General features: G+C 45.1%; 1 protein-coding gene across 8 annotated transcripts in view; it reads left to right on the forward strand.

Moving 5' to 3' along the window:
* NAPEPLD (N-acyl phosphatidylethanolamine phospholipase D) overlaps positions 1–25,271 on the forward strand; it is a 36,806-nt gene that overhangs the window by 5,876 nt on the left and 5,659 nt on the right. For 6 of the 8 annotated variants that reach the window (XM_038741507.1, XM_038741503.1, XM_038741510.1 and 3 more), the window contains exons 2-3: positions 16,801–17,116; positions 20,961–21,607. In XM_038741507.1, the coding sequence (XP_038597435.1) occupies positions 16,817–17,116; positions 20,961–21,607 (947 nt within the window). In that variant the 5' untranslated portion in view covers positions 16,801–16,816. Of the gene's footprint in view, positions 1–2,504; positions 2,658–16,559; positions 16,680–16,800; positions 17,117–20,960; positions 21,608–25,271 lie in introns of those variants that run through there. The other 2 variants (XM_038741506.1, XM_038741509.1) reach the window with 2 other exon arrangements.

The raw sequence follows: 25,271 nt of genomic DNA on the forward strand, positions 1-25,271 counted from the left end.
TTCCACCTTGCTACTCTTACTACACCCCAGCCCGCACACTTGGTTTCTCTAATGCTGACCTTCTCACTACACCCCAAATTCATCTGTTTCGCCACCGATCTCTCGCCCACATCCTACCTCTGTCCTGGAATGCCCTCCCTCCTCATGTCAGACAGGGAATTGCTTTCCCCTCCTCAAATCCGACCGACAATGACTCTCCCCCCTTGAAAGCCTTATCAAAGGCTCACGGTCACACAGCAGACAAGTAGTGGAGCTGGGATTTTGGAACCCATGTCCTTTTCATTCATTCATTCATTGTCGTATTTATTGAGCGCTTACTGTGTGCAGAGCACTGTACTAAGCGCTTGGGAAGTACAAGTTGGCTACGTATAGAGACGGTCCCTACCCAACAACGGGTTCTCCTAGCTATCAGGTCACACTGCTTCCAGCTTGCTGCTGCTTTTGCTTTCACCTCATTGTTTTGTTTTTAAATGGCATTTGTTAAGCTCTTACGATGTGGCAGGCACTTTACTAAGCACTGGGGTAGTTACAAGCTAACCAGGTTGGACATAGTCCCTGGCCCACATCGGGCTCCCAGACTTAATCCCGTTTTTACAGATGAGGCCCAGAGAAGTGAAGTGACTTGGCTAAGGTCACACATCAGAGAAGTGGCGGAACTGAGATTAGAACCCAGGTCCTGCTAACTCCCAAGCCCGTTCTCTTTCTCCTGCTGCTCCTTTGGCTGTCCCCGCTTTGTCTCATGAGCCTCTTGAAATTCTGCTCGAAAAAATTCCCCATCCTCTCACCACATATGTTTGTACATTCATGCACGGTTTCCCTTCCACACGTGCTTCCGTCCCGATGGACGACGGCAGTAATTAAAACAGAATCGCAGTGCAAAACAAGAAGTGAAAAAGAAAGAGAAATACCTTGCCTATCTAAGCCTTTTGGAGGTTTCACATGAATGTGCTGGAACGTGCATCTCTTATAAGAAATAATGGAATCGACTCACTGAGCCTTACAAACCTTTTCCAAACAACATGATACACCTGAAAGCCACAGATCAAAATAAAAATAATTTTACCAGAACGGGGAACGGGATGTTCTGGTGACGGTGAGGGTGGTGACCGTGGGCATTAGGCCCCTCTGTGATGGGAAGGGGAGGTGGGTGAAATCATAAAGCATACGTTACCTAGCGCTTCACCACGAGAGCACACAGAGGGGAAAAAGATCCACATGCGATGATCCATAACTGCAGTGTGGCCACCCCTGGTCAAAATCAAAAGATTATGGAACACTTTTAAAACTCTCTTGGTAACAGAGAAAAATTACCAATTAAAATGGTATTTGCTGAGCTCTTCTTATGTGCCGCTCACTGTGCTAAGCTAGGGGGGTGAGGGTGGGGATACAAGCAAATCGGGATGGACACAGTCCCTGTCCCACATGGGGCTCACAGCTACATCCCCATTTTACAGGTGGGGTAACTGAGGCCCAGAGAAGTGAAATGACTTGCTCACGCTGCTTCTCTGTGTGACTTGCCCAGGGTCACACAGCAGACCAGTGACAGAGCCGGGACTAGAACCCAGGTCCTTCTCCCAGGCCAATGCTAAATCCACTAGGCCATGCTGCTTCTCATCTATGTTTACCACATTACATTTACAACCGTTTAATACTAAGAGGTAGAACCAAAAATAGCACCAGGCACTGGAAATTTAACAACTCAGCAAAGTAAAATGTGTGTGTGCATTGTTGGGCGGGAACTGTCAGTGGTATATTGGTCTTAGTCAGTCCCAAATAAATAGATTAGGTTCCCTATGAGTAGCTTGCTAACTCTGTTTAATTGTACTCTCCCAAGCACTTAGTACAGTGCTCTGCACATAGTAAGCACTCAGTAAATACTGTGGATTGATTGATTTCTGTTCAGACATGAAGCACAGATATTAGTTGTGTTTTACCCTCAATTTTAAGCCTGTACCATATCCCTCTGTGATTATACAATTGCTAATATACTCCAATTATCCGATCCCTTCCCAGGCCCTGGCAGCTATTTTCTTCCACAAATCTCCCGAAGGTCTCTGATCACGGGCATCCTTAATATAGACTGTAAGCTCGTCTCTAATTGTGGGCAGGGAATGTGTCTATTTATTGTCATAGTGTACTCTCCCAAGCGCTTCATACAGTGCTTTGCACACAGTAAGCGCTCAATAAATACAGTTGTGGATGAATGAATAACTATAAGATTGTCACAGTGCACAGCAGCATTTGAAAGCTCTGAGCACCTGATTTCACAGCTGCCGGTTGAAACCCTGATCGAATACTTTTATGAAAGAATGTGGCGGCTAGCACATGTGATGAGGTGGCACTTTTCTTTTTGGAAAAGCTGAATGCATTTTAAGATTTGGAGAGTTAAGGGGTGGGGAAGTAGTTCTGCATGTATTATCTGCGGGAGTTCGGCAAGACCGCAGTCATTGAGTGGATAATTCAGTCTGGGAGCTTTAATCCCACTTCCTTCCATCTACCAACAGTGCCATTGCCCAAGGAAGTCAACTTTCGACCTACACAGTGTTTTACAAAGACTCTTGGAAGTGGTATGAAGGTCACTGGGGGAGAGAGAACAGTGCCTTTCGGGAAGATTTAAAGAGACAGAGGAAAGGAAGAACTGTGGACAACTAGTAATCGTAAGCCTGGAATCCCTAAGGACCCTTTTAGACACTAACACACAAACACACACACTGTAATGAGACAACATTACCAAAAAAATTACTTCTACAATTCAGATTTTAATTAATTCAGACTGGTTCCCCCCCCACCCCGCTCCCTCCCAACCCAAATTAGTGAAGTTGCACTACTGGAAGGGGGAAATGAGTTAAACTGACGTGGAAACCCTTGTGTAAATGTGGCCAAAAAGCAATTGGAGAAATTCTGCTTTGGAACTGCCCTGTTTTGCCAGTGGGAACTCATTAGCTTTTGAAATCATCAAGTAGCAGAGTTAATTCTAAGAACTTCGTATATAATAGATACCGTGGCGGGCGGAAGGACGGCAATAAAAGAAAATTGTTGTTGAAATAGAGCTCGGAGAATTATAATACATTCTTGTTCTTCTGAAAATATATTACCCATGCGTGCAATCGTTCCGGTGATATATTTGTCCTTATCAACCTTGTCTTCATAAAATGTAATAGCTCAGGCAATCCTCAGCTTGACAAATGAGGGAGGATTCTCCGGTAGGCAATTAATCTAAAAATAATTTAGAGAATGTATTTTGGATATTCATTATGGAGGCAACTTCCCCTTGCCAGATATATAATGCTCAGTCCTGGAAATTTATTCTTTCTTCTTTATTAGAATGCTAGCCTTGTCCCATTTTCACAATATGAATTTTTTGTAGGTTAGGAACCACTCAGTTTTGCTACAACATGCCTTTTCGTGGTGAATTTTGGCTACTTTGTTCATTCTTCCATTCAACAACATGAGCATATTTGGCTACAGCGCAGTGTGGTGGTGGAAGAAATAGGGTGTGTGGTTGCATATACCCTTGATGCTAAATCCAGTGAGTGTTGCAGTTCAAGTTTTCCTTGACACTGGGTGTATTTATTTGGTCTTTCACTTGCTTCTGAAGTCAATGTGCAGCAACTATTTGATTTCTTAAAGGTTGTCCTATGTACTAGAAGCCCAGGTAGCCTGTGTGGCCCAATACAACAACAACAACAACAACAACAAAAACCAGCCACCAGGCCTTCAAGTGGAAAATTTGTGTGGTTACTGACAAAGGAAAAAGGTCACTGGGGTGAAAAATCAGTCCTTTCAAAAAGTGGGGGTTCATCCAAGTGAGAATAATAATAATAATAATGTTGGCATTGTTGAGAAGAGCAGAAAAGGCCAAAAAGATGAAAAATAAGATGGGGACAGAAAGGAACATGGTTTAGTATGTACAACAAGGGTCTGGGGGCCGGAAGGACCTGAGTTCTAATCCCAGCTCCGCTGCTTGTCTGCTGTGTTACCTTGGCCAAGTGTCTTCACTTCTCTGGGCCTCAGTTCCCTCAACTGTAAACTGGGGAATACGACTGTAAACCCCATGTGAGACGTGGATTATGTCTAACCTGGTTATCTTGTAATACTACTACTACTAATAATAATAATGGCATTTATTAAGCACTTACTATGTGCAAAGCACCATTCTAAGCGCTGAAGCACTGTTCTAAGCACTGTTGTATTCATTCAGTCAATCATATTTATTGAGCGCTTACTGTGTACAGAGCACTGTACCCACCCCAGTACATAGTACAGTGCCTGGTGCATAGTAAGTGCTGTACAAATATTAAAATTAAATATTAAAAACAGAAACATTAAAATTAAAGATTAAAAACAGAGAAAAAAATGGAATATGAGAAACACCTCACAAGGCATGCTCAAGATTGTGAGCCCCATGTTTTCGATTAATGGTATTTATTGAGCACTTATTATGTGGCACTTATTATGTGTAGAGCGCTGTTCAAAGCGCTGGTAAGAGTACTATTCGGTAGAGTTGGTGGACTTAATTCTTTCCCATAGGGAGCTGACAGTCTATATGGGGGAGACAGACAGACAAGGCCTCTGTCCGATCAATTTACCGTGTCTCTTTCCCAATCAATCAATCATATGTATTGAGCGCTTGCTGTGTGCAGAGCACTGTACTAAGTGCTTGGGAAAATGCAGTATAACAGAGTGGGTGTCGTCTCTCTGTCTCTACTCCCTACTCTACATTCTCTGCCCACAACGTGCTTACAGTCTAGAGGGGGAGCCAGACATTAATACAAATAAGTATTTGTATTAATATATGTAATTAATTTAATTAATACAAATTAATGACAGATATGTACATGGACTAGTAGATCATCAGTGCTTCTCCCATCTCTGAGAAGGTTTTTAGAGGCGATTCTGGGACTGATAGAATGATGTATTTAAAACTTGCTGTATTTAAAACCGTCAAAATGACGCAGGAGGGAGGCTGCCCACCTAGTCCACTAGGAGTTTGGCTCCTTGTCCAGTGGAGAGTCCAGTCAATAAATACGATTGATTGATTGATTGATTGATTTAGAGAGCCAGAAAGACCAGCAGGAGAAGGCCTCGGCTAGCTCCCTTACCCTGGGGGACTGGGGCTTGCCGCATGGGACGGGGGCTGCCTCCCTTTTCCCCCAACCCTGGGAATCCCACTGACCCCCAAGCACTTAGTACAGTGCTCTGCACACAGTAAGCGCTCAATAAATAGGATTGAATGAACGAATGACCCCTTCTTCAGCAGCATAAGTCGTTGGGCTCTGAGCCACAAGGAGCCTGAAACTGTCCCTCTAAGCCACAATACCCTTCTCCTCTTGTTTTTGTTTTTATGGTATTTGTTTAATGCTTGCCATGTGTCAGGCACTCTGCTTAAGCCTTGGGGTAGATACAAGCTAGTCAGGTTGGACACAGTCCATGTCCCACAGGGGGTTCACAGTCTTAACCCCCATTTTGCAGATGAGGGAACTGAGGCCCAGAGAAGTGAAGGGACTTGCCCAGGGTCACACAGCAGACAAGTGGCGGAGCTGCGATTAGAACCCAGGTCCTTCTGACTTCCAAGCCTGTTCTCTGTTCCGGGCCTGTTCCACACCCGCCAAGCTAGCTCTCTTCCTCCCTTCGAGGCCCTACTGAGAGCTCACCTCCTCCAGGAGGCCTTCCCAGACTGAGCCCCCTCCTTCCTCTCCCCCTCCACCCCCTCTCCATCCCCCCCGTCTTACCTCCTTCCCTTCCCCACAGCACCTGTATTTATGCATATATGTTTGTACGTATTTATTACTCTATTTATTTATTTTACTTGTACATATCTATTCTATTTATTTTATTTTGTTAATATGTTTTGTTTTGTTCTCTGTCTCCCCCTTCTAGACTGTGAGCCCACTGTTGGGTAGGGACCGTCTCTATATGTTGCCAACTTGTACTTCCCAAGCGCTTAGTACGGTGCTCTGCACACAGTAGGCGCTCAATAAATACAATTGATTGATTGATTCTCTATCCACCAGACTACATGGCTTCTCAAGCATCCCAGTGCTTAGATCATTGCTCGGCACATATTAAGCACTTATTAAGTACTACAGTTATCAATCGTTACCAGCCTGATGTCTGGATATCCACCAATAGTGTTCTGTAGCGTGAGTTCAACCACGTAATTTTTTATCCAGAGGGCAACCGTCTCAATCATATTATTGAGCACTTACTATATCCTAAGTGCTAGGGAGAGTACAATACAACAGAATTAGCAGACATGTTCCCTGCCAATAATAATAATAATAATGATGATGTTTGTTAAGCATTTACTAAGTGCAAGGCACTGTACTGAGCACTGGGGTGGATACAAGCAAATGAGTCCCTGTCTCATGCGGGGTTCACAGTCTCAACCCATTTTACAGATGAGGTAACTGAGGCACAGTGAAGTGAAGTGACTTGTCCAATGTCACACAGCACTTGTCTACACAAGTGGTGGCACCAGGATTAGAACCCAAGACCCTCTGGCTCCCAGGAGCCTTGGTCTATTCATTACACCATGCTGCTTCAGTAAAGAGCTGATGGTCTAGAGCGGGAGGCAGACATTAATCCGAATAAAATACTCTGCTTCCAATCTTTTAGAAAACTCTCACTCCTCCAAGCATCCTTTGGTGAATTTAGGGACTAGACGCTTGGCTGGACTGGTCGGTAGCCTGACTCAGAATTAACATTTTTTATATTCATAGGTTCTGAGGGAGGAAAGCCGTTTTGACGTGCCAGAAATCTTACCGCACGGTTGCGGAAGCCCAGCCTTGAAAAGAACACACGCTGCTTTTACATTTCCCATCTGTTCCTTCGCTCAGCCAGCCGAGCTGCCTCCTGCCTGGAGATATATTAAGTATCTACCATTTCAGTTACCATTTTAGTCCAGTGGATTGGGTAACCTCTTGGATGGTTTTCAATACAGTTATTTAATTACAAAATGATTTGCCCAACTGCTGTGGTAAACACCAAAGCGGCGTTTCCGTTGTTTTTTCCACAACGTAATGGAAAATCACTTGTTCCAAGTCCAACGATGCCTTGACTAGATACTCCATTTCCCGGTGTGCCTGAGGAACTCCAAACATGTGCCTAATAATTATAATAATTTTTATGGTATTTGTTTAGCGCTTACTATGTGCCAGGCACTGAACTAAGCACTGGGGTAGATAAAACAAATTGGGTTGGACACAGTCCCCATCCCACTTGGGCTGACAGTCTCAATCCCCATTTTACAGATGCGGTAACTGAGGCACTGAGAATCAGTCAATCAATCAATCGTATTTATTGAGCGCTTACTGTGTGCAGAGCACTGTACTGAGCGCTTGGGAAGTACAAGTCGGCAACACACAGAGACGGTCCCTACCCAACGGTGGGCTCGTTGTTAAGCGCTCACTATGTGCCAAGCACTGTCCCAAGCACTGGGCGAGACACAAGGTCTGCAGGTTGTCCCCCGTGGGGCTCACAGCCTTTATCCTCCATTTCATTCATTCATTCATTCAATCGTATTTATTGAGCACTTACTGTGTGCAGAGCACTGTACTAAGCGCTTGGGAAGTACAAGTTGGCAACATATAGAGATGGTCCCCTACCTAACAGTGGGCTCATCTGTGACAGATGAGGTCACAGAGAAGTGAAGCGACTTGCCCAAAGTCACACAGCTGATAAGTAGCGGGGCCGGGATTAGAACCCATGACCTCCAACTCCCAAGCCCGGGCTCCTGCTACTAAGCCACGCTGCTTCCTAATGGGTAGAGCCCGGGAAGGGGAGTCAGGAGGCCCTGGGTTCTCATCCCGACTCCGCCACTTGTCTGCTGTGTGACAATAATAATAATAATAATGACGGCATTTCTTAAGCGCTTACTATGTGCAAAGCACTGTTCTAAGCGCTAGTGAAATGACCTGCCCAAGTCCACACAGCAGACACAAGTGGTGGAGTCGGGACCTGTCCCCCAGGCCCGTGCTCTATCCACCATGCCATGCTGCTTTCCTAGGCCCCTGGTTTTAGCCGACGAGATCTTTGCATCCTGAAACACATTGAAGATCCAGGGAATTACCTAGGGGAGTTTTCTCAAAGCCTGGAAGCCTAGTCTTTTACTGGATTCCAAGTTTTTTAAAATGGCATTTAAGCGCTTACTATGTGCCATGCACTATACTAAACTCTTGAGTAGATATGTTAAGTAGGTTGGGACTCAGTCCCTATCCCACATGGAGCTCACAGTCTTAATCCCCATTTTACAGATGAGGTAAAATGAGAGAGGTAAAATCCCCATTTACAGATGAGAGCAGTACAGTGACTTGCCCAAAGTCACACAGCAGATAAGTAGCAGAGTAGGATTAGAACCCAGGTCTTTCTGACTCCAAGGCTTGTGCTCTCTCCACTAGGCCACGCTGCTTCTCTTGAGAACAGGAATCATGCCTACTAACTCTATTGTACACCATAAATAATAATATTGATTGTGATAATAATTTATTATTTTGGTCTCCTATACCTATAGAATTTACCAATTTGTACTTCCCAAGCGCTTAGTACAGTGCTCTGCACACAGTAAGCGCTCAATAAATACGATTGATGATGATGATGATCAACTCCTTTCTTTGTGTCAAGCACTGTGCAAAGCATTTAGCCAAGCTACAGTCATGAATAATTTTTTTTATGATTTTTCCATTGTGCATTTCCTCAGCATTTTGCCACATTAGAACAAAAGTGTTTTCCAAATCCAGTTATAGGCACAATGATTAAAAAAAAAAGCAGCTGATCCTCACAATAGTCATTTGTCCCAGGCAGTCAAGAAATGAATGGCCCACTTTCTTTCCCTTATATGATGAGAATAACAATGAAATTCACAATAAAGTCTTAGAATATTGCAGTCAACAATATGGCAGGCTTCCTCCTTGCTGGATCCTGGGGCCTTGATTCATTTCTCTCTTCCACTTGAATTCCCATTTTTTAAATAATTTAACTGGATTTATTGGGAATAAATAATGTTTCTGTAATTGTTTATCAAGTCCAGAATTGTTTGTTTATAATTGTTTATTTGGAAGGGGCAGCATGGCGTGACAGAAAGAGCATGGAGCACCTGGGTTCTAATCCCGGCTCTGTCACGTGCCTTCTGTGTGGCCTTGGGCAAATCTCTTCTCTTTGCCTCAGTTTCCTCACCTGCAAAATGGGGATTAAGACTACGAGCAAAGTGTGGAGCAGGCTGATTGTCTTGTATTTACCCAAGCTCTTTGTACAGTGCCCGCCACATAGTAAGCGCTTAATAGAAACCATAAAAAAATAGTCTTTTTGCTCCTCCTTTCCCCTTTTCTTTGCCCTTGTCCCACACGGGATTTACATTCTAAGATGTAAGGGAAAGCAGGGATCTTATCCCCATTTTACAGATGAGAAAACTAAGGTCCAGAGAGCATAAATGACTTGTCCAAGTTCACTCATCAGATTGGTGGCCGAGTGGGGATTGGGACCCAGGTCTTCTGACTCCCAGCCCCGAGCACTTTCCGAGCACAGAATTGGTGGGAAATAATTTGGTTGATATACTGGGAAAAAAGGAAACAACTGAGATTTTCATAATTTCAAGCTCTTTGATCACAAATGTAATCAGGAAATTCTGAACGCAATGTTCCTGCCAAGTGATTAGGGTTTATTGACTTAAATCTATGTACTTAACCATCCAATGCTTAGAAATAATTTCTATGAGCTTCGAACAATCTTTTCATTCCCGGCTTCCTACCGGAAGCGTAAACTCACCACAAATGCTCCTAAAATGTATGAGGAAAATAGTTGAAAAAATGACAATTTTTGAGCACCGGCAAAAACTTGGGTCATTTCAGCCCATACACCTGCAAAATCAGTGTTTTACATTTCTGTAGCAGCTCTCATTTACTTGGGTTTTAAAAAGGGTGAGTCTCTTTCCCAGCAGAACTCAGGAATGTGTCCTTTGTAGCAAGAAACAACTGTCAGTCCCTAACAACCCTCTGTACCAGCTTCATAAATGGTCCCCCAAATTTGGTTTCCCACAAATATTTGAGGAACCCATTCTCCCTTTTTTTTAATAGCATTTGTTAAGTGCTTTCTATGTGCCAGGCACTGGGGATAGATATAAACTAAGCTGGTTGGACACAGTCAGTATTCCCATGGGGTTCACTGTCTTAATGCCCATTTTACAGATGAGGTGACTGAAGCCCAGAGAAGCAAAGTGACTTGCCCACGGTCACCAACATCAGGAAGGTGGCAGATTCCAAGGCCAGGGCCCTCTCCACTAAGCCCTTCCTTTTGAAATGTGTCCTGCTAGTAGAATGAAGGGTCAGCAGTCTTTTCTATTTGCCAAACATAATGTTCTTATTTGCTTTAAGCAGCAGGTATGTGGCTGTTGCCAAACTGCTTTGTGTTCTCTTTCCGTCGTTATCTCACATCCCCTTTCCTTGTTGAAGACTGGAAAAGTGCCAAGTGAAGTTTTTTGGTTTTTTTTTTTTTTAGTAATCAATCAATCGTATTTATTGAGCGCTTATTGTGTGCAGAGCACTGTACTAAGCGCTTGGGAAGTACAAGTTGGCAACATAACATTAGTAGGTATGATTTGCTCAAGTCGCGGCGCCAGGAGTTTATAATCTGTCATGCCTTTTGCCTTCTTGACCAGCCATTTAAATAGCATTTACTAAGCACTAACTTCGTACAGAACACTGTGCTAGGCGCTTGGAAGAGCTCAATAAACCTAAAAAGCCTTGTTCCCTGACCTAGGGGAACAGTGTGGCTCAGTGAAAAGAGCACGGGCTTGAGAGTCAGAGGTTGTGGGTTCTAATCCCAGCTCCGCCAATTGTCAGCTGTGCGACTTTGGGCAAGTCACTTAACTTCTCTGGGCCTCAGTGACCTCATCTGTAAAATGGGGATGAAGACTGTGATCCCCACGTGGGACAACCTGATCACCTTGTAAGCACTTAATAAATACCATCGTTATTATTATTATTACCATTTTGATCAGGGAGATAGGCAGACACAAAGTGTATACGTACGGTTGAAGGAGGGTGAGAAACAGATTAAACTGGTAACACCCAGAGCATGGAAAAAAATGAATAATTAAATGGAATATGGACTTTGATCATTGTGGTGTGTAAGTGCTTACTCTGTGCCAAGCACGGTACTAAATGCTGGGCTAGATTCAAGTTAATCAGGTTGGAAGTCGTCTCCGTTCCACATGGGGCTCACAATCAATCAATCAATCATATTTATTGAGCGCTTACTGTGTGCAGAGCACTGTACTAAGCGCTTGCTCACAGTCTAGAGGAGGTGAAGGAAGAGAAGCAGTGTGTCATAATGGATAGAACCCGGGCCTGGGGGTCAGAAGGACCTGGGTTCTAATCCTAGCTCCGCCACTTGTGTGCTGTGTGACCGTCGGCAAGTCACTTCACTTCCCTGGGCCTCAGTTCCCTCCTCTGGAAAAAGGGAATTGAGGTTGTGAGTCCCACATGGGAGATGGACTGTGTCTTAACTTGATTAGCTTGTATTTACCCCAGCGTTTAGTACAGTGCCTGGCACATAGTAAGTGTTTAAATACCATAAAAAGAAATTTACCACCTCATTTACCACCACAGCAATTACATACCCACACCCATCCATTGCAGTTCTGGACATTTCGATTTATGTGCTCTTCTGTTTAGGCACTGACTTGTTCATTCAGTCAATCAATCGATGGTATTTATTGAGTTTACAGAGCTCTGTACTAAGCATTTGGGCACGTACAATACAACAAGAGTTGGTAGACACATTCCCTGCCCACAACGAGTTTTCAGTCTAGAGGGACAGATGCTAAATAAATAATTTATAATATATAATTTGCAGGTATATTTATATATAAATCAATGGTATTAAGCACTCAGTACAGTGCTCTGCACATAGTTAGCTCTCAATAAATACCATTGATTGATTGGTAGTTATTAAGTGCTTCCCCATCCATCTTTCCATTCCCTTTTCTCTCCTCTCTGACTGTCTGCCCTCCCCCCCATTAAATCGTAGGCACGGATTGTGCCTTTCCCTTCCCCTCATTGATTCTCCCAGTGGTTAATACAATGTTCTACATTCAGCAGGAGCTCAATAAATGTGGCTATTCATTAACAGAACTGGAAATAGAATGTAGAGCTGTTGATTTTGCCAGTTATGTGGTCACTAAGGCTGAGACATTCTGCTCCTTCGGGCTTATGTGACCCTTCATGATGGAACATCCCTCTAGATTGTAAGCTCACTGTGGGCAGAGAATGTGTCTTTATTGTTGTATTGTACCCTCCCAAGCGCTTATTACAGTGCTCTGCACATGTAAGCGCTCAATAAATACGACTGAGTGAATGAGTGAAATGCAGTTTCTCCAGGGCCCGATCACTCTTCTGTTTGTGGCCTCTCTCTGGGTGTGGGTCACTTTATTCAGAGCCCTTTAATCAGCCAGTTGGTGAGCAGACAAGGGTGAAAACGAAGCAAGGCACTGATTTCAAAAGAGGTGGAAGGTCATTTTTAGTGGACTATGTTCTCATAGCGGGTAGTATCTCTCTTAGCAAAGTATTAAGGGGGTTTTATGAGCTGGAACAGCCATGACAAGCTGAGTTGCCCAAAGAACCCCCGCCCAAGTCAAACAGATGAGTAGGGATTCCGGCCCACAATTTCTGAAATTTTTTCTGGCTTAGTTTAGTCCTCCAGATATTTGGAAAGTTGTTCATTCCCAGCGCAATAGAGTAGCAACACATATCTGAAGATTGGGGTAGTTTCGCCAATTAGTTTCACAAGGATCGAGAAGCAGTGTGGCTCAGTGGAAAGAGCCCGGGCTTTGGAGTCAGAGGTCATAGGTTCAAATCCTGGCTCCGCCATCATCATCATCAATCATATTTATTGAGCACTTACTGTGTGCAGAGCACTGTACTAAGCGCTTGGGAAGTACAAATTGGCAACATATAGAGACAGTCCCTACCCAACAGTGGGCTCACTGTGTGACTCTGGGCAAGTCACTTAACTTCTCAGGGCCTCAGTTCCCTCATCTGTAAAATGGGGATTAAGACTGGGAGCCCCACGTGGGACAACCTGATCACCTTGTAACCTCCCCAGCACTTAGAACAGTGCTTTGCACATAGTAAGCGCTTAATAAAATGCCATCATCATCATCATCATTATTATTATTATTATTACTAAACAAAGAAGATAGACTATATTTTAAGGAAGAACTTATTAACAGGGTGATAAAACTCTGGAATGGGCTCCTGGGGGAGGCTTTGGAGGCTTGACCCTTGGAGGTGTCTGAGAACAGACTAGACAATCACTATTCTCTTTGTTTTCTAGCCATTCCCTAATGTGAAGGCGGGGGTTGGACGAGATGGCTTTCTTGCCCTATGTATCTATGCCTTGCAGCATTTACACAGGAAATCACTCAGAATTCCTGACTTCATTCTTGGCTCCAAGTTTTATGAAGCATTTTAAAATTACAGAAGCATAACAATTCTCTCCAGTAAAAAATCACCATAGCGACAGAATCAGACGTTTACTTAAAGTTCTGAATTTATCATGCGAGTTGATGAAACCATCTGAATTCAGCAGGGTGACTACAGAAGCATCATGGCCCAGTGGAACGAGCACGGCCCTGGGAGGCAGTGGATCTGGGTTCTAATCCCGGCTCTGCCACGTGGCTGCTTGTGTGACCCTGGGCAAGTCATTTAACTTCTCTGTGCCTCAGTTACCTCATTTGTAAAGTGGGGATTAAATCCTGCTCCTTCCTACTTAGACCCTAAACCTCTATGTGGGACAGAGACTGTGTCCATCCTGACTAAGTGGTATTTACCCTTGTGCTTAGAATAGTGCTCGACACATAGCGCTTAATAACAAGTACTATTATTTTTATTCAGATCAAAAGAGAAAGGATAGGCTGCTTACTTGAGTTCAACATATATATTTCATCTGGTTCTTTCACTGTATTGCTGGATTGTGTTTCTGTTTAAATAATACTCCCTTTTCTAAACATCATGATTTGGCAGTACTTTCAATGCTGTAAATGTTCCAAAGTGTATTCTGCCTGTCCATTCTTTTATAAGTAACTGGACACTAAACAAATGTGCGTTCGAAATTATTAAAGGACTGAAGACAGATTGCTCACAAACGCTTATAGCTGCTAACGGCTATCTGTTTCATTTCTTTTCTACATCCAAAGCGGTGCTTTTCAACTAGTATTTCCTCGTTTCACACAGCATTGTCACTGAATTCTTTCCTTAAAGTAGCACATTGTCCAGTGGTACAGGAGGTAGGGAAATGAATCCAGAAAGCTTATGTGCCCTTTGGGAGACTCAAAATTCAGCTGAGACTGAAGTTGTGAAAGGCTGTTGCAGCGTCCAACTTCCTTCATCGCTTGGATCCTGGAGTATACCTCAGACAGTTCCTCCACAATAATAATAATAATGATGGCATTTATTAAGCGCTTACTATGTGCAAAGCACTGTTCTAAGCGCTGGGGAGGTTACAAGGTGATCAGGTTGTCCCACAGGGGGCTCACAGTCTTAATTTACAGATGAGGTAACTGAGGCCCAGAGAAGTGAAATGACTTGCCCAAAGTTACACAGCTGACAATTGGCGGAGCACTTACTGTATGCAAAGCACTGGTACAGGGACAGATCCTAAGTGCAAAACCGACACCACGCTTTCTCCGAAGTTGGGAAACTACCGGCACTGAGCAATAAAAATGATTATAACAGTATTTGTTAAGCATTTACTATGTGTCAGACTCCGTTGTTGTGTACACACTGTTTCGGACAAGGCGGGGATGAGAGCTTCAGAGGTTGGAAGGTTTTGGGGTAGGTGAACCTTCAGGCATTAGCAGGGCAGAGCAAAACTGTCCCTCAGCAGTAATCACTCAATACGTGCCACTGACATTGATAATTCATAATGAACTTGTCCAAATTGTTCCCCAGCATTTTACCCAATTGGATTTTTATGCTTTTAGTTTTCATGGTGTGTACCTCGGCTGCGTTTCTAGCACAAATTAATCAGAGAAAGAAAGATTTAAAGGCTGTGCCTTGGGTGACATCCATTTTGTAGAAAACAACTTCAGTGTCTTGTTTTGTACATACTCCTCACCCAGTCTTCGCTGCATCAATTCAGAACGCCGATGCTGTTTTGGGAAAAATAAGCAAGTGCTAGGGTAGATATAAGGTAATCAGGTTGCCTACAGTCTAAGTCAGAAGGAGAAGGATTTAATCCCCATTTTACAGAGAAGGTAACTGAGGCATAGAGAGAGAAGTGACTTGACTGGCCCAAAGTCACACAGCAGACACGTGGTGGAGGCTGGATTAGAACTCAGGTTCTCTGACTCCCGGTCCCAGGCTCTTTCCACTAGGCCACACTGTTTCGCATCTCTCCGCAGATTGGCTTTTTATGGATATCGATTTAGAGCTCCAGTTTTAAGCATTTTTTTTAATGGTATTTAAGGGCTTTACTATGTGCCAGTCACCATACGAAGCTCTGGGGTGGATACAAGCTAATCAGGTTGGACACAGTCCATGCCCCACGTGGGGCTTGCAGTTTTAATCCCCATTTTACCGATGAGGTAACTGAGGCTCAGAGAAGTGAAATGATTTGCCCAAGGTCACATATAAGTGCTGGAGGCAGGATTAGAACCCAGATCCTTTGACTCCCAGGCTGGTGCTCTATCCACTAGGCCACGCTGGTCTCAGGGATGTCAGTGAGAGGCCAGTGTCAGCAATATCCAAGAGAGAGAGAAAGGTCCTATGTGGGGGCCCACTGTTGACTTGTGTATCTATCATAAAGGAGTGCAATTGGTCCATTATATCACCTGTATATATGTATATCACCTGTATATATGTATATATGTTTGTACATATTTATTACTCTTCATTTTACTTGTACATATCTATTCTATTTATTTTATTTTGTTAGTATGTTTGGTTTTGTTCTCTGTCTCCCCCTTTTAGACTGTGAGCCCACTGTTGGGTAGGGACTGTCTCTATATGTTGCCAACTTGTACTTCCCAAGCGCTTAGTACAGTGCTCTGCACACAGTAAGCACTCAATAAATACGATTGATGATGATGATATATGTTTGTACATATTTATTACTCTATTTATTTATTTATTTATTTTACTTGTACATATCTATTCTATTTATTTTATTTTGTTAGTATGTTTGGTTTTGTTCTCTGCCTCTCCCTTCTAGACTGGGAGCCCACTGTTGGGTAGGGACTGTCTCTATATGTTGCCAACTTGTACTTCCCAAGCGCTTAGTACAGTGCTCTGCACACAGTAAGCACTCAATAAATACGATTGATGATGGTGATGATAAAGGAGTGCAATTGGTCCGTTAATCTGCCTACGTATGCAATTTGAGGAGGGTAAGATTGCAGCCCGATTATGGCTCTTCTGTTTGTTCTAAAGGTGTGATAGAGTTGAAGGTTAAAGATGAAAACACCGTATTTGGAGAGCGGATTGCAATAGGTGCTAAAGATCAGGGAGGGTTGGAGGGTGGGGAATCATTTTAGGAAGCAGAGCAAACACGCAAGGTATTATTTTCCCTTTCGAGAGGAATAAAGACGGATCTCAAACCAAACACCGCAGGAAGAAAGATCGAGCAAAGGGAAACGTGAGCTTTTGCGTGTCCTCTGAATGTCTTTGAAACAAGCCCCGTGGCAAGTTGGTGCAGGAATTTAACTTTTCTACTTAAAGCAGTAAAGAGTACAGGAGAACGAGCGGTCTAGTAGATTGCTTTTCTCGGGCTTGGTTTCCAATGCCGTCTTTTTCCTCCCGTGTCTAGTTTTTTACCAAAGGTGATGGATGAAAAGCCCCGTGAGGATCGTCGGCCTTTAACTGCAAGTAACCAGTACCCCAAAGAAGTCGTGAGAAAACGGCAGAATTCCGGACGCAGTTCCAAGGGGACCGATTCATCCAGGCTGTCCAGAAAAAGCTTCCGCCTGGATTATAGATTGGAGGAAGATGTAACTAAGTCAAAGAAAGGAAAAGATGGGAGATTTATCAACCCTTGGCCAACCTGGAAGTACCCCACTCTTCCCAATATTTTAAAATGGGCAGTTATGGAGAAAAACCACAGCAGTGTTCCAAGTTCCAAAGAGGTATTGTATTTTTCTTTTCTTTTTTTATAGCACTTGCTGGTTTTTTTTCACGGCACTTCACATCACTCTGGGTTTAGGGTCTTAGTAGTTTTATGATTGGGAAGAGCTGCAGCAAGGTGAGGGATCAGAACGTGTGGATTTGGAACTAGATCCCAGAGTATCAAAGGGCTTAGGGAGGGTAGCTTCAAGGGAAGAGGTGATGCAGGAGAAGCAGCGTTGCCTAAAGGATAGAGCACAGGCCTGGGATTCAGAAGGACCTGGGTTTTAATGTCCGCTGTGTCACCGATCTGCTGCGTGATTTGGGGCAAATCATTTCACTTCTCTGGGCTTCAGTTATCCTCTCTGTAAAATGGGGTTAAGATTATGAGCCCCATGAGGGACAGGAACCATGTCCAACCTGATTAGCTTGTATCTACCCAGTGCTTAGTACAGTGCCTGGCACGTAGTAAGTGCTTAACAAATACCATTAAAAAAAAAGTGGGGAGATGAGAAGTTAATCAGGGAAGGCTTCCTGGAGGCCATGCGATTTGAAGAACAATCAATGAGTTGTATGTTTTGAGCACTAACTATGCGCCGGGCACTATACCAAGCGCTGGGATAATATAAGATAATTGGATTGGGTACAGTCCCTGTCCCACGTAAGGCCCACGGTCTTAATCCCCATTTTACTGATGTGGTAATAGAGGCACAGAGAAGGTAAGTGACTAGCCCAAGGTCACACAACAGACAAGTGACGAGCCCAGATTAGAATCCAGGACCTCTGACTCTTAGGCCCGTGCTCTATGCGTGAGGCCATGCTGCTTCTCTGACAGGGAAAGTGGTGGCAGTCGGTTGGATGTGAAGAGGGATGATGCTTTGCCGGAAGGTGGGGAGGTGCTTTACCTTTACAAAAAATGAATGCAATGAAAAAATGAGTGCTTTTATGTGTGCACTCCTTTGTGTGATGGAATTGAAACGGCGCACAATAAAATGCTAGATTTTGGGTCTGTTTTTCCCCTAACTTTAAAAACAGGAAATACTGGCCAAGAAAATTTTCATCTGTGAAATGCAGTTTGTTCCTTCAAATAAGAAAGAACCTGTTCTCTCCCAGCGTGTTTCGTCAAATAGTAATTAGGCCGACGTGCACAAGGTGGTTTGGGTCTCATGCCATTCCTTTGAGCTTTGCAAGCCAGTAACAACAGACTTCACTTTCTTAATTAAAAGAAACTTTAATTAAGGCGAGGTACCTTGTAAGGCGAGGTGCACGGCTGAGAAAGAGCACACGGCTTCTCATTAAGCCACGCTGCTTCTCGTATGACCAGTTTCTGATCAGTTATTTCTGATCAATTAATAGCGTAAGCAGGCTAGGCTGGAGTGAGAGTGGCTCCAGGTTGCTTTGGGAAGGAGGGACGGGGGCTCGGTGAGAACCAGCTTCCCCCAACTCCCTCAGCTTCTTTTTTAGATTGGATTTGTTAAGCACTTACAATGTGCCAGGCACTGTACTAAGCTTGGGGTAGATAAGAGCTAATCAGGTTGGACACACACGGGGCTCACAGTCTTCATCCCCGCTTTACAGCACGCTTTACAGAAGCAGCGTGGCTCAGTGGAAAGAGCACGGGCTTTGGAGTCACGGGTCATGGGTTCAAATCCCGGCTCTGCCAATTGTCAGCTGTGTGACTTTGGGCAAGTCACTTAACTTCTCTGGGCCTCAGTTCCCTCATCTGTAAAATGGGGATGAAGACTGTGAGCCCCCCGTGGGACAACCTGATCACCTTGTAACCTCCCCAGCGCTTAGAACAGTGCTTTGCACATAGTCAGCGCTTAATAAATGCCATTATTATTATTTACAGATGAGGTAACTGCGGCACAGAGAAGTGCTGAGATTAGAATCCAGGTTCTTCTGATTCCCAGGCTCATGCTCTTTCCACTAGGCCATGCTGCTACCCTACTTGGCTCTTCTTCCCCATCCCGTTTTCCCGACCTCTCCCCCCCCTCCGCCCCCGAGATCTCCCCTCACCTGAAGCTGGACTGAGTTCTGCCACCTTTTGCACATGGCGGGAGGGGGATGCTCTGATTGACAGGGTGATTCAAACGTAAGCTGGTTGTGGGCAGGGAATGGGTCTACAAACTGTTATACTGTCCTCAGCCAAGTGTTTAGTACAGTGCTCGGTACACAGTAAGCACAGTATGAATATGATTGATACCAATTCTGTTATATTGTGCTCTCCCAAGCACTCAGTCCGGTGTTTTGCTCGCAGTAAGCACTTAATAAATACAATTGATTGATGATAGTAACTTTTTAAAGTTGTCTACCATAATGCATTTCTGCCCAGAGGCCCCTCAAGCTTATGATCCGTGGCATTGGTTTTCATCCTCAAATCATGGCCGGAAGGAAAGCCAACAATTCCTCAAATCATGGCCAGAAGGAAAGCCAACAAATCCTCAAATCATGGCCAGAAGGAAAGCCAACAAATCCTCAAATCATGGCCTTAAGGAAAGCCAACAAATCCTCAAATCATGGCCTGAAGGAAAGCCAACATAGGTTACGACGGTGTGTTTCTTGGCATCCATGATCTAGCCTAAAAAAGTAGCCCTCGTTTTTCTTCTTACACCTGGATCTGAGACCATTTGTTATTCACTCTACAGCACCTAAGCGCTTAGTACAGTGCTCTGAACACAGTAAGCGCTCAACAAATACGATTGATTGATTATCTCTATATTATATGTTATAGATGATTTATTTACATTACTGTTGGTTTCCCCGTCTAGACTTTAGTAAGCTCGTTGCGGGCAGGAGAACATGTCTGCCAACCCTGTTGTATCATTCTCTCCCTAAGGCTTAGGAGTCAGTTAATGGTATTTATTGGGCACTTACTGTATGCAGAGCATTGTACTAAGCACACAATACAACAATATAACAGACACATTCCCTGCCCACAATGAGTCTGTCCATAGTAAGTGCTCAATAATAATAATAATAATGGCATTTGTTAAGCGCTTACTATGTGCAAAGCACTGTTCTAAGCGCTGGGGGGGATACAAGGTGATCAGGTTGTCCCACGTGGGGCTCACAGTCATCATCCCCATTTTACAGATGAGGGAACTGAGGCTCAGAGAAGTTAAGTGACTTGCCCAAGGTCACACAGCAGACGTGTGGCGGAGCCGGGATTCGAACCCATGACCTCGGACTCCGAAGCCCGGGCTCTTTCCGCTGAGCCACGCTGCTTCTGTGACTACCATTGTCAGTCAGTCAGTGGTATTTGTTGCGCACTTACTGTGTGCAGAGCCTCTACTAAGCCCTTGGGAGAGGACAATACAATAAACAGACACATCCCCTGCCCGCAAGGAGCTTACAATCTGATGATGATGCTGTTATTTGGGTGGAAATTCAGGGCTTGCCTTAATGAGGCTCCTCGTCCTTCTCACAGGCTCGGGAGTCAGAAGGTTGTGGGTTCTAATCCCTGCTCTGGGATTAGTGGTAGAGCGCATGCTTCGCATGTATGAGGTCCCGGGTTCAATCCCCGGCGTCTCCATTTCTCCCCCTTCTAGACTGTGAGCCCACTGTTGGGTAGGGACTGGCTCTCTACGTTGCCAACTTGGACTTCCCAAGCGCTTCGTACAGTGCTCTGCACACAGTAAGCGCTCAATAAATACGATTGATTGATTGATTGAGTGTGACCTTGGGCAAGTCTCTTTAGTTCTCTGGGCTTCAGTTCCGTCATCCTCAAAACGGGGATCGAGAGCATGAGCCCAGGGAGGGGCTGTGTCCAACTGGATTTCCTCGTCCCCACCCCGGCGCTCAACAGAGTGCCTGGCGCCCAGTGAGCGCGTTAACGGCTGCCGCAATTATTGTTCTGATTATCAGGAACTGGACAAGGAGCTTCCCGTGCTGCCCCCGTACTTCGTGGAGCACCCCGAGCTAGCCGGGACGAAGAGGGGCGGGCTGCGGGTGACGTGGCTGGGGCACGCCACGCTGCTGGTGGAGATGGACGAGCTGACCCTCCTCACCGACCCCATCTTCAGCCGGAGGGCGTCCCCGGCCCGGTTGCTGGGGCCCAAGCGGTTCCGAGGGCCCCCGTGCTCCGTGGGCCAGCTCCCCCGGGTCGACGCGGTCCTCATCAGCCACGACCACTACGACCACCTGGACCGCCGCACCGTGCTGGCCCTGAACGAGCGCTTCGGCGGGGAGCTGCGCTGGTTCGTCCCGCTGGGCCTCCTGGCCTGGATGCAGAGGCGAGGCTGCGAGAACGTGATCGAGCTGGACTGGTGGGAGGAGAACTGCGTCCCTGGCCACGACGACGTGACCTTCGTCTTCACGCCCTCCCAGCACTGGTGCAAGAGGACGCTGACCGACGACAACAGGATTCTCTGGGGCGGCTGGGCCGTCTTGGGGCCCTGGAGCCGTTTTTTCTTTGCGGGGGACACGGGGTATTGTGCGGCTTTTGAGCAGATTGGAAAGCGGTACGGGCCTTTCGATCTTGCTGCTATCCCCATTGGAGCCTATGAACCACGGTAGGTAAACTGCGTAATAATGATGATGATAATGGTATTTGTTAAGCGCTTACTATTTGCCATGCACTGGGGTAGATACGAGTTACTCAGGTTAGACAGAGTCCCTGCCCCATAATAATAATAATAATAATGCTGGTATTTGTTAAGCGCTTACTACGTGCAAAGCGCTGGGGAGGTTACAAGGTGATCAGGTTGTCCCACGGGGGGCTCCCAGTTTTAATCCCCATTTTACAGATGAGGTAACTGAGGCACAGAGAAGTTAAGTGGCTTGGCCAAGGTCACACAGCTGACAAGTGGCAGAGCAGGGATTCGAACCCATGACCTCTGACTCCCAAGCCCATGCTCTTTCCACTGAACCACGCTGCCCCGTATAATAATAATAATAATGTTAGCATTTGTTAAGCGCTTACTATGTTCAAAGCACTGTTCTAAGCGCTGGGGGGGATACAAAGTGATCAGGCTGTCCCATGTGGGGTTCACAGTCTTAATCCCCATTTTACAGATGAGTTAACCGAGGCTCAGAGAAGTTAAGTGACTTGCCCAAGGTCACACAGCAGACATGTGGCGGAGGCAGGATCCGAACCCATGACCTCTGCCTCCAAAGCCCGTGCTCTTTCCACTGAGCCACGCTGCTTCTCTATATGGGGTTCACAGTCTTAATCCCCGTTTTATGGGTGAGGTAACTAATTGAGGCACAGAGAAGTGAAGTGACTTGGCCAAGGTCACACAGCAGACAAGTGACGAGCAGGATTAGAACCCACGTCCTCTGACTCCCAAGCCCGTGCTCTTCCCACTAGGCAACACTGCTTCTCAATTTCTAGGGCACCCACAAAGGAACACCACCCTTGTGACACCAGTTTGCTGAAGTCAACACATCTGTGGCTATTATTCTTTCAAATGGTATTTGTTAAGGTACTTACTATGTGCTGGGCACTGTACTAAGCGCTGGGGGAGATACACACTAATCAGGTTGGACATAGTTCACGTCCCACATGGGGCTCACAGTCTTAGCCCCCATTTCACAGATGAGGTCACTGAGGCTCAGAGAAGTGAAGTGACCTGCACAAGGTCACACAGCAGACTTGTGCTGACTTCCCTTCAAAGCCCTACTGAGAGCTCACCTCCTCCAGGAGGCCTTCCCAGACTGAGCCCCCTCCTTCCTCTCTCCCTAATCATCATCGTCATCATCAATCGTATTTATTGAGCGCTTACTATGTGCAGAGCACTGTACTAAGCGCTTGGGAAGTACAAATTGGCAACATATAGAGACAGTCCCTACCCAACATTGGGCTCACAGTCTATAATCCCCCTCCCCTTCCCCCCCAGCCTTACCTCCTTCCCCTCCCCACAGCACCTGTATATATGTATATATTTGTACATATTTATTACTCTATTTTACTTGTACATATTTATTCTATTTATTTCATTTGGTTAATATGTTTTGTTTTGTTGTCTGTCCCCCCCTTCTAGCCTGTGAGCCCGCTGTTGCGTAGGGACCGTCTCTATATGTTGCCAACATGTACTTCCCAAGCGCTTAGTACAGTGCTCTGCACACAGTAAGCGCTCAATAAATACTATTGAATGAATGAAATGTGGAGGAGCTGGGATTAGAACCTGGGTTTTTCTGGGCTCTTTCCACTAGACCACACTGCTTTTTGCTCATTTATGAGGTTCTTGCTGGCCTTTTTCCATCCAACTGTAAATGGATGCTGTGTGGCCAGGCAAACTGCGCTGGTATAGTGGACATTTCCAAACGCTTAGTTCAGTCCCCTGCACACTGCAAGTGCTCAATAAATACCACCTTATTTATAATTGACTTATAATAATAATAGTACTTGTTAAGCGCTCGCTATGTGCCAAGTACTGTTCCAAGTGCTGGAGTAAGCTACAAGTTAATCAGGTTGGATCCAAATCCCTGTCCCACACGAGTAGGAGGGAGAAGGATTTAATCCCCATTTTACAGATGATTTTTACCGATCGATGAGTGTCCGCGACGGCTTATATTTCCTCTTGGTCTAAATGTGGCTGGATTCCAGAGGGTAAAATTGGAGGTATTTACATTGAACAATTTCAGAACAATCTCTCAGGGTCATCACACTGGGCTAGAAAAGACAGTAGGATTAACATGCCTCACCCTTCCTTCAGAAATAGACTTCATCTTTCCCACTTGTCCCCCTTTCTTTTTTTCTGATTTTTAAACAAGTTCTAAAAATGCCACAGCAGTGTGGCATTCCCACGCTTGGATTTCTTGACAATTGAATCATTTCTTTACCCCCAACGCCCACCCCCGATTGCTTTCCTGGATTTCTCCTTCTTTTCAAATAAGCGTATGAGACAAGATTGGTATTTACCCTTAGATTCTGGAAGTGCATAGTCCACTGGGCCTCAGTAAGTGTTTTGCGGTAATATTGGAATTCTCTCGATAGTTGGTCTGCAGTGGAAAGCTTGTATTTCACCGACTTGAAAGGTGGATGTAATTTGGAGTATAAAATATGTCTTCGTCCACCTTTTGCATTAAGTTCACCGCCATTCTTTGTCCTGAAAATCGGTACGTGTCAGATGCTTGGATAATAGAGGGCTGAAATGTTTGTGAGCTGGATTTTCTTTTTCTCACCTAGAATGGGTTTTCTCAGGCTAGGTCTGTCAAGCACAGACGTTCAGCTTCAGATGTTTGTTATTCTTGGTCTGTCAGAGTCCTGGCCCAAACTCATTTTCCTACACACCATTAATTATCTTAATGTTTCTAAGTATTGGGCAAGTACTAACTCTTCAGCCTGCAACTTTGCATTGCCCAACATGCCTTCGTGAATTCCCTTCTCTTTGATTTAGACTCCCCAAAATAAGCCAAAGGGTTTATCAATTATTTGTATTGTGTGCTTACTGGGTACAGACAGCTGTACTAAGGGTTTGGGAAGTGTACAGTATAACAGATTTGGCAAACATGCTCCCTGCCCACAGAGAGCTTACGGACTAGAGGGGGAAGACAGACATTAAAATAAATTATGGATATGTGCAGTAAGTACAGTTGATTGGTAAGTGCTGTGGGGCTGAGGGTGGGATGGATAGCGAGGGCTTAAAGGGTACAAATCCAAAGGCAAGGGTGATGCGGAAGGGAGAGGGAGTAGGGGAAATAAGGGCTTAGTTGGGGAAGGCCTCTTGGAGATGGGATTTTAATAAGGCTTGGAAGGTGGGGAGATTGGTGGTCTGTCGAATAAGAAGGGGGAGGGAGTTGCAGGACTTAGGTGAGGGGTCGGTGGTGAGATGGACGAGATCGACATACAGTGAGTAGGTTGGTGTTAGAGGAGCAAAGTGAGTGTGTTGGGTTGTAGTAGATGTGGGAATTCTCCAAAGGACTGGATGTAAATGGAGAGTAGAAGCGGACCCAGAACTGAGCCTTGAGGGGCTTCCATAATAATAATAATAATAATGATGGCATTTATTAAGCACCTACTATGCGCAAAGCACTGTTCTAAGTGCTGGGGAGGTTACAAGGCGATCAGGTTGTCCCACGGGGGGCTCACAGTCTTCATCCCCACTTTCCAGATGAGGTAACTGAGGCCCAGAGAAGTGAAGCGACTTGCCCAAAGTCACACAGCTGACAAGTGGCAGAGCCGGGATTTGAACCCATGACCTCTGTCTCCAAAGCCCGGGCTCTTTCCACGCT

This window comes from Tachyglossus aculeatus (assembly GCF_015852505.1).
Source record: "Tachyglossus aculeatus isolate mTacAcu1 chromosome 12 unlocalized genomic scaffold, mTacAcu1.pri SUPER_6_unloc_1, whole genome shotgun sequence".
Classification (NCBI taxonomy): Eukaryota; Metazoa; Chordata; class Mammalia; order Monotremata; family Tachyglossidae; genus Tachyglossus; species Tachyglossus aculeatus.